Below are 10,314 nucleotides of genomic sequence, written 5' to 3' on the forward strand. Positions count from 1 at the left end.
TAAAATCATCGTCATCATGATGAAAAGATGCTAATGGTTTGTTTGGTTGGGGAACAAGTAATTTCAGGATAAGTTATCCCAAGATTGTTCGTCCACCCTCAATATGGGATAAAAATTACACTATACTACCAAAATAACTACTCTTAGGATAAGTTATCCGCGATTATATCCCAACCAAACATGAGATAAACTCATCCTAAAATTAATCTCAACATTGATTATCCCTTATTCTTCGTACCAACGAGTCCTAAAGGAAAAACCAAAGCAAAAGAGGAAAAAAGAAATGAAAAGCTGGACTATATAATTTTTTTACCAATCAACCTTAAATAAATTTCAAACTTAAATTCACATGTTCAAGAAAAAAGGAGTTTAGCCAATGGCAAGTAGCAAATCCAATTCTTAAACGAAAGTCTAATAAATTTCTATTCAATGTTACTGCTGGAGTAGATCGCATAAGTTGCAGAAATTGAACCCAACAATCACAAAACATTTGATGCTAGCCAAGTCTTTTCAGACGCTCCATTACTCAATCTATGGAGAATTAACGCCATAGACCAAAAAGAGGCTGACCAAATGACCTTTAACGACTAATATTAACATAATTAAAGTTTCATACTTATACTGAAGGGCCGCTCCCATCAAAATCCTCGGAGGGGGGAAGCACGATGGCTGTAATCCATCAGGCTACGAAGCAAATCCTTCAGTAATCCCAAACCTGTAACTGGATGCCAGGGACTAAATTAGCCGACGTAGGTATTGACTTTTCACACCCTCAGGTTTCTGGTCTTCACTTCGTTTGTGCAAGTATGTGTCATTAATGTCATCAGCAATATCATCACTAATATTGACTAACTTATTGGATGATCTATTCTGTAAGCTCAGTTGTCGGGGGATGAAAACATTGAAGTAATAGTTGACAATGGTTTTACTGGTCTTTTGCGGTAATGACTTTAATGCACACTTCAGAAATTTCTTTCCATTTAATTGTTGTTTCCTTTTGACCAGTGACTCAAAGGTCGCTTCTTCCTTTGATGACCATGCCTTAGAAGCTTGCTCCCCCATTTCATCAAATTTCCAACCGAAGAAAGCAGGACCAAGGTCACGTTGAAGAATTAGCCTTTCCTCAGAAAGGTGGCGTTTGACACAGACAGCGGTTCCTGGAGATCGACAAGAGCAAGAGTGAGGTCTGCCTTTTCCAATTACTCTACAAGACACTTTCATATTTCCGATTTCAACAGGCCAAACTTTGGTGCCTAGCCATCTTTCGGAGTTACTGGCTTCATAATTAGAGTTATCCTTGTCTGCTGGGACAGTCCAGTCTGGAATCTCAGCTTGGAAACGAGGACCTACTGGAATAACACATCTCTGAAGGTGGTCACCAATGAAGTTCTGCAACCTGGAGGATTGTCGAGGCAGTTGTAGAGGTCTGCTTCTTGATCCTTTCACAGAGAACAAGCTTGAATTATGAACTGCATCATCCAAAGTTTCTAAGGAGACGATGGATAGAGTCCGATTATCACGACTCAACAGGTCTGAACCATTTGCTGACTCATCAGAATCAACTAAGGAAGAAAAACCTTTAGTACCAAAATCTGTTGCATCATTGTGGAGGGAGAATTCTGAAGATAACTGCTCTTGAATATTGTCCGCAAATGTTAGTGAACTAGATGCACTTTGTGAACTCAAGAAAACCTTTTGATCAGAACTTCTTGTGGAGTTCACTGAATCAAGCAAGCAAGAAATACTGGAGGCATGAGAAACATGCCTTCTACTCAGTTTTGATGCACTTTTCTGGTTAGATTTCTCCTCTGGAAGTCTGGGAGATCTTAACTGATCTTTGACAAATTGTTGAAGTTTTCTTTTCCTCTGTCAAAAGAATCAGGAGAATATATTATTGATAGTATGACAGAATTACAGCGAAATGGGGAAAAAAAGCATCAGATGTTGTTCCAGAAACATAATTTTCCAACTAAATCGATGTCCTGAAGAACAAAAAATTCCAGAACTAATTTTCAAACTTTAAAGAAGTCAAGACAACTACAAGAACATCGATATTCAATTTCACTCAGGATTCGATACATTACACCAACATACCTAATGTAATCCCCCAAAGTGGAGTTTGGGAAGGTAGAGTGCACGCAAACTTACCACTACCTTAGAGATAGAGAAGTTGTTTCCGATAGACCCTCGGCTCAAAAAACACAGTCCAAAGTACTATAGAGAAAGACATGATGGAAATGAAAACAGTCATGGCAAAATACTATAGAGAACCTAACAAATCATCCTAAACAATATCATAACAAGATACAATGATAATCAAAGTGTAAAAAACCACAAATAATAACTAAACTCAAACGACAAAGAAACTCCAAGAGTAATACAACCAATAGTATGACTAATAGTAAAGAGAATTAAGTGAGACAACGCTCAACTAGCCCACCCAGATCATTTGTGGGACGAAGTGGTATGAAGTTGCTTAAACCTAGCGCTCGGGAGGTTGTGCTAACTAACTAACCTCCGACCCTAAAATGTGTCCTCCAAAACCTCCTATCTAATTCATGTACTCGATAAGCTAAAATTGTGTCATGTCATGTCTAATCACCACTCCTCAATACTTCTTCGACCTACCTCTGTCTCTCTTGAAACCATCCATAGTCAACCTCTCACACCTCCACACTGGGACATCCGTGCATTTCCTCTACACATGCCCGAGCCATCTCAGCCTCGATTCCCGCATCTTGTCCTCTATTAGGTCCACTCCTACCTTGTCTCGGATATCTTCATTTCTAATCTTGTCTCTCCTAGAATGCTCATACATCCATCTCAGCATCCCTTGAATTTGATACATTAAGAATACGAAATGGAATTGATCTTGATGATTAGTGATACCACAAAGACGTTCCCGAGCAAGAGGTAGAAGGAGGTAGAACCCTCAAGTATGATCTAATTCCTATTTGTGTTCAAGTATGCAGCCAGTGCCCTCTTTGCCATTCTGTCCAACCGCTGGGTGACGAACTTACAAAATTTTAAGGTTATTGATAATGGGTCCTAAACTTCAAAAGTGATTTTAGTTTTAACCCCAAAAATCACAAAAATATGCCTCTGAGGGAAAGAAAGGTACATGTGAATTTGCATACAATTGTTTTAATGTTCATCAGCAATCTAGTTTGAAAAAATGTGCTTACGCATCCATCTATAATTCATTCATTTTACAAGGAAATTAATACGAAATCCACAATAAATGATTCACTAAATGCCTCTCCATGAAGCATAATGATTAGAAGTACAAGTTTAAATCAAACTACTTCCATGGCACAGAGAATTAGTATTAGTCTCATACATTGGTTTTGCCAAATTTATCAAATCTACGGATGCAGATGTGCATTTATTTACACATAAAAGACACAAAGTGGCAGCTTTATTTAATACAGAATCTATGAGCATTTAGGTATTTGTATCTTAGCTTTTTTTGCCTTCCAGTTCTTCACATCCAACGAAAGGTGATAAGATCTATGATAACTATCTATAAATTCCTCCGCCTTCCTTTTAGCAGGCAACAAAAGGAATTAATCAGTGAAAAATGTACACTTCATAGTTGTACAATGACCTACATAATTTAGAAGGGAAATTGTTGGGAAATAATAATCCCACCCAGGAATCTGTATTTCTCTCATTTTTGGTGTGTTTATAATGAGAAACTTAAGGTCCCCTTTTAAGAGGTAAGTTACCAATTTGCCAAATCAAGATTTGGCAATTCAATTTGCAAATCAAAATTTGCAAAATGTTAATATAATAGTCCAACCAATCAACTTCTTTTTGAATTATTATTTATTTTATTAGGTCCAACAGATCTCCCCCTTAAAATTTTAATTTTTCTTTTTCATTCCAAACTTGATCTCTTCCACCGTGGCTCATCTCCACCATTTGTGTCTACTAGTTTCATCAAAATTCATTAGTTCACTATCAACAAAGTGACAATACAAAAAATCAAAATTTGTAACTTATTTTGTATCATCATAGAGCTCTTGGATGCTTCTCATCCTCTAAGGCTTTCACAGGAACTCTCTTGAGAAGAAGGAGATGCAACATTTACCAGAGAAGGAGGTGGTGTTGCGTCCTGTGCCGACGCCACAATCTCCTGTTCTTCGTCATCTCCAAGTATGGAAGAAAATTATATGTTCTTTCTTCTCAAGCCTCCCAATTCCATGCCGCTTCATCAAATTCAATATCACAACTCACCACCACCTTGTTGTTACTGGGGTTGTATAACTTGTAGCCTTTTCAACTCGTGTCATAACCAATAAATACATACTTGACACTTTGATCATCAAGCTTAGCTCTCCCTTGTTGTGGCACATGAGCATAGGTTGTTACTAATGCTTCTTGCTCTTCCTCGTGTGCCACGACCTTTTACTCGTCCATTTCCTCTTCAGCTTTTTTCACCTCCATAATCTTTGAAGGATACTTGTTTTAAGAAGTTGCTCTAGTGGTTTTTTTAAAACTGGTAATGTTGTATTCTTCAGCATTAAGGAAATGCTGGCAATCTTCAAAAGAGAAACATGGAGAAAGAGGAGGGAAACTACTTACAATGACCCTAACAAATTTACTAGTTCCAATTCATTTGTCTATCTTTTTACAGATTATTGAAGGATACTTGTTTTAAGAAGTTGCTCTAGTGGTTTTTTTAAAACTGGTAATGTTGTATTCTTCAGCATTAAGGAAATGCTGGCAATCTTCAAAAGAGAAACATGGAGAAAGAGGAGGGAAACTACTTACAATGACCCTAACAAATTTACTAGTTCCAATTCATTTGTCTATCTTTTTACATCAAAATAGAAAGATACAATACAATTCCATTTAACCATATGAATGGAATTGGACCTATCTTCAAAGTTTCTACTCTCTCTCTTTCCATACAGACCACCAAATGCAATGTGAGATGATTCTCCACCATCTCTTCTAGCGACCCTAACAAATTTACTAGTTCTAATTCATTTTTGTCTATCTTTTTACACCAAAATAGAAAGATACAATACAATTCCATTTAACCGTGTGAATGGAATTGGACATATCTTCAAAGTTTCCTGACCACCAAATGCAATGTGAGATGATTCTCCACCATCTCTTCTGGCTCTTGCTTCCTACTCTTCTGATCCAACAACTTAGTAGGTCAGCAGTATGCTCAGGCATAGTCCATTTCATTTCCATAAGTGTAAGAAAAAGAGCCCATAATTGTGTAGTGAATTTGCAATGTAGAAAGAGGTGACTATTTGTTTGATTTGTTTCACCACAGAGTGGACATCTAGAATCTATAATCTTTTCCTTTTTCCTCAAAACCTCATGTGTCAGACATGTCTTTCTTGCTACCAACCAAGTAAAATATTCAACTTTTGTCGGTGGTATGTTTATCCAAACATTGTTTCACAAAAATTGTTGTCTTCTATTTAGTTGTGCATTACCTGTTTTGTAGGCCCTCTTAACAGGGAAATTCCCATTCTTATTGTGCTTCCATATCATAGAATCTAGATTTGGGGTAGTGCCTGTGAAATCCTCAAGTCTAAGAAGTAAATTAGCAACCCTATCCACTACCCCATCATTCAAGTCTTCTAAAAAATAGCTCTCATCCCTGATCAGTCCAACATTCTTTGACAATTGCCTTAGGGTTGTTGCATATGCTAAACAGGTCAGGAAAAACATTCTTCAGAGGTGTCTGGCTATTCCAAACATCTACCCAGAACTTTGTTTTTTCCCATCTCCCACTTTTATGATCATGTTTTCTTCCATCTTTGGCCAAAGAACTCTGATTGTTCTCCATGTCCCACAACCATAGGGGATAGAGCTATTGTTGTTACACCATATGTTGCTCTCACCATATTTACTCTTGATGATCTCCTTCCATAAAGCATGATTTTCTTCACAGTATATCCACAACCATTTCATTAAGAGACTATTATTATGTCTCCTTAGAGTTTTGATGCAGAAACCTCTCAAGTGCCTATTTTTCATTGCTACTTCCTATTTAACCAAATTATATCCTTTATTCTCCTTGCAACCATGCCAAAAAATTCCTTCTAATTTTATCCAACTGCTTTACAATACTCTGAGGTATAAGAAAAAGAGACATTACATAAGTGGGAAGAGAATCTAAAACTGAATCGATGAGGGTGAGTCTTCCTCCTAGTGATAGGTATCTTCTTTTCACCTTTTGTTCTTTTTCTCTATGAGCTTGTAAAAGAACTTTCCAGTTGCTCTACCATCTTAGAATCTAAATCTTTACTCTTTAGTCTTTAATAGCACACATAATCAAATTTAGGTGTTAAACAACGAAGGATCTTTTCTACTATACGCACATCGTCTACTTTATCCCCGTATCTTCTTAATTGATTCACAACCGAAATCACTCTTGATAGAAATCCAAAACAGATTCGAATTCTTTTATTTTTAAAACTTCAAAATCAACCCTTGTACCTTATTCACTTTACCAACTACTTGGAGAGAATTTTTTGAAATCTCTCAAGCTTTCTTTGAGGTGGTTGCATCAGACGACTTCTCAAACATGCCATCATCCGAGCATTGACGGATGAGAATCATGGATTGTTGATCCTTCTATCTTGTCTTTGTCTGGACATCTTTTTCATTTTGAGACAAAGTTTCCTCGCTAGCGGATTTTGTAAACCCACTTGTTTACAATTTCCCACACATCTTGAGAGTCAAGAATGAAGAATAATATCCATGTTAAATAACAAGAATAAGAGAATAACATCGACACCAAATCTCTTTAACGTGGATAAAATAATACACTCGAGAAGAGCAATACAATACCACTATAGTGAGAAATATTACAACTTTGTAGGCTTAAAAGATTACACCACACTCAATGGAAACAACTCTCTTTATTTCGAGTACCTCACTATAACACTACTAACACACTTTATTTTTCTTCACAAACTATTTGTTACCACTGTTTGTGAACTGCTCTCCACTCTCTCTGTATTTGGCAATTCAATTTGCAAATCGAGACTTGTGAATAGTTACAAGTCTGACAATTAGCTTCTTCTTTTATTGTTTATTTTATTATATCCCACAGAAATGATGAAATGTCAAAATAGCATATCAAATCTCTCTACTTTTGATCATTTATGCAGAGTGGGATAGGAGAAAATGTGATGATGTGTTTTACATATAACAGAAAACAGTCAGATAAACTTGAAACTCATAGTACTAGATAGTCCACGAAGGGTTTTCATCAATATGGCCAGCAAACCAACCAATCAGTACAACAACAACCACTACACCTCAATCCCAAACAAGTTGGAGTCGCCTTACAGACAAATCAGTATGTAGCCACAAATAACACTCTCAATCTTGGAAGGGCGAAGGCTAAAAAGACTTACACAGATGACAGAAGCAATGATATGCGTGGACAAACAGACTCTAACACAAAGTAAGGATGCCAAAGGGATACACATGTATGCAGTATATGCTTGTTTCTTCAGCTTAAAACCAATACTTTGTCCATCCAAATTCATGCAATACAACTTAACTAGACTCCAAGTTTGAGGGTTTGTTTGGAGACTCTGAAATCAGGATGAGATCTAATCTGAATCTACTCTAAAGTCTACTCCCAAAACGATCTATTCTCTAATATAATCCATCTTGTATTTGATCTCAATTAGGTAACTTTTCAACGGTAATCACAATTTTACTTCATTTAGCAACATAATTGAACTATATTGTTATCTTTTGATTATATATAACAAATAGCACTCAAACAAAAGTCATTGACTAAAGTAATTTCCATATACTTCAGCTGCAGTCATACTAATTGATATGTTGTGTTTTAAACTGTTTCTCTCCATTCCTCCAGTACAGTTCATTGATGTTTAGCTGTCTCCTTATTTCTAAAAGTGGAAAAAGATACACATCTGCAAGACTATAACCAACTTCACGAGGACGAGAAGATAAAGTGACATTACAGAGGTAAATATATTTATAGAAACAACATAAAAGAGCAAGCATACCCATGAAATGTCATTATCAGAAAGAGTCATGGCATCTCGCACTCTTAGCATCTGATTCCATAATGGTCGATCTTTCTGACGCAATGCAGAATCACAAGGATTTAGAGCAAGTCTTTTCAGCTGATCTAACATTTCTGCATCAGAGTACCTCCCAAATACCAACTTCCCTTTCTCTTCAATAACACTTCCTTCCTCCTTCACACCTTTCAATGCAGTCATCTTTCAGATTACACTACTTGCTGTTTTCCTAATTTCAACCCTGAAATTGAATATGTGCAACCGTAACAATGATTATCGAAAACTCAGGGCAAATTCAATTTCGAATTTCACTGCGGATAGATCTAGGCTATCATCAACTGCAGCTACTAACTTTAAGCAAGAATTAAGCAGATACATAAACTTAAATTCAGTTAAATGCATTATCAGATCATATTTTTAAAGATTAAATGGCTAGAAGTTATCTGTACATGATCAAAATTGATAATTGCCGGAGCTAAAATTCCACCGGGAAAAGGATAAACCCTAACCCTAACCCTAATAGCGGAGGTGCTCATCGGTGAATTTATTTTTTGTCATATAGATTTGAAAAGTACAGCAAATATATATTGTATGTGTACCTTTTGGTTTTGCTCTGTTGCCTTGACAAATCCCCTCCTCTTTTTTTTTTCTTTTTTCTCTTTTTGTCTTTTTTTAGGTTATTGTTTTTTTGAAGAGATTTGTACAACCCTTCTTTTCTTTTGTGGAGGAGGTTTGGGGGTGAGGGGAGAGGGTATTATATAGAGGTTTGATTAAATTTGGGCGGGTTGAAGTAAATTGTTATATTGGATTATGATTTAACGTTTGATGAATTAAGATAGATGGGGTAAACTTGGGCCTCAGTAACGTGATCCAATAGAAAAATTTCACGAGAAACTTTATTTTATCATATTCATTTAATTTGTTTCACTTATTAAGAAAAGATTGATTAGTATTCAATATTAAGTAACTTCAGATAAATTGCTTCTTCTTCTTAGTTGTTGTACAATAATATCTTTTCAATTTATAGTAATTGAAGTATAATGTTCTGAAGAAACGGTCTTAAATTTAGAATATGAAAAGTGAGTTTATATCAAATGAATGTTGTGAAAAAGCTTGAAACATCAGCAATTCACTATTATTTGAAAATGAATTTGTTTGATATGTTGTTGGTTTGATCGAATTTGGAAGGATTGAAATAAATTTAATATTGGGTCATGATCCAATATGTTTAAAAAATTGATGAACTGGATAGGTTTGGTCAATAAATTATGAAATATCCTATTTTGTCATTCCCATTTAATATGTATCCATTTTTAGATAAAAGGTTAATTAGTATTCTATGCATTTAAAAAAGAATGACCTAATTTGATGTGACACGTAGATTAAGAAAATAAAAAAAACTTTTCAATTTCATGGTCCTAAATTAAAGTTATGTCAAATGTACCAAAATGTCATTTAATCTTGTGGCCTAAAACATGTCACGTGAAAAGTTGAAATTAAAATGTTGCCAAAATAGAAAAGAGAACATTTTTTTTGAAACAGACTAAAAAGGAAAATATATCGTTCTTTTTTAAACAGAGGGAGTATTTAGTATTATTTAACTTCAGACAAACTATTTTTATTTTTGCTTCTTCTTTTTTGCCGTCTTATTATTATTAATTTTGTGTGATAGTATCTTTCAAATTTATAGCAACTGAAGTATAATACTTTGAACAAGCTAATCTTAAATTTTGAATATAAAAAGTGGATTTAAACCAAATGTATGCTGTTGAAAAAAATTGAAACATTATAAAATCACTAATATTGTTGTTGTAACGATTCGTTCCGGTCATTATGGGTATACCAATGGTGAAAGAATTTGGCTAGAAAACTTTTGGGGTAGTGACTTAAAAATTCTAGGTTAGGCCGGTCTCAGACGAAATTTGAGTGGGGTGAGGTCTACAAAACTTCGTGAATGGATTGGGGATAATTTCTAAGTATGGATTGATATTTTCTAATAGTCAAGACATAAGGAGTCCATAGGACTTTTGAAATCAAATTTGGGTGGATAGAACTCTCGAAATCAAACTTGATATGAAAGGATTGGTTTGGAACATCAAGGATTGAAGGTATGTTGTAAAATAGGGGCCTTTGGGGGAGTTTTCGAGTCGCAGTATCCGTGCAAGCCGCTATAGCAGGCGTCACGTTGCTATATCAAGATGTATATGCAGGCGCTACAGCGGGGTACTCAGGCACTATACCATAAATTTTAAGCGTATAGCGGGGTTGATCGCTA

At 35.6% G+C, this 10,314-nt stretch overlaps 1 protein-coding gene across 3 annotated transcripts; it reads right to left on the reverse strand.

Annotated features, from left to right (window-relative positions):
- Nucleotides 1–284: 284 nt before the first annotated feature.
- Nucleotides 285–8,776, reverse strand: LOC129882361 (uncharacterized). Of its 3 annotated transcripts, none has more exons than XM_055956619.1 (3): nt 8,639–8,776; nt 8,022–8,280; nt 285–1,866 (listed from the first exon to the last, which is right to left on the reverse strand). In XM_055956619.1, exons 2-3 carry the CDS (start codon nt 8,238–8,240, stop codon nt 736–738), a joined length of 1,350 nt encoding a protein of 449 aa, XP_055812594.1. In that variant the 5' UTR covers nt 8,241–8,280; nt 8,639–8,776; the 3' UTR covers nt 285–735. The 3 variants fall into 3 exon arrangements, with proteins under 3 accessions (XP_055812594.1, XP_055812595.1, XP_055812593.1); XM_055956620.1 differs by lacking the exon at nt 8,639–8,776 and adding an exon at nt 8,489–8,594; XM_055956618.1 differs by lacking the exon at nt 8,639–8,776 and having other exon boundaries at nt 8,022–8,481.
- Nucleotides 8,777–10,314: the final 1,538 nt, after the last annotated feature.

Source organism: Solanum dulcamara, chromosome 3 (assembly GCF_947179165.1).
Source record: "Solanum dulcamara chromosome 3, daSolDulc1.2, whole genome shotgun sequence".
In the NCBI taxonomy this organism is placed as follows: domain Eukaryota; kingdom Viridiplantae; phylum Streptophyta; class Magnoliopsida; order Solanales; family Solanaceae; genus Solanum; species Solanum dulcamara.

Coding starts and splice junctions, on each gene's coding strand:
- LOC129882361 (XM_055956619.1), bottom strand. CDS start 8,240: ATGACTGCATTGAAAGGTGTGAAGGAGGAAGGAAGTGTTATTGAAGAG. Junction 1,867..8,021: donor CTGATAATGACATTTCATGG/GTATGCTTGCTC, acceptor TTCTTTTGACAG/AGGAAAAGAAAACTTCAACA.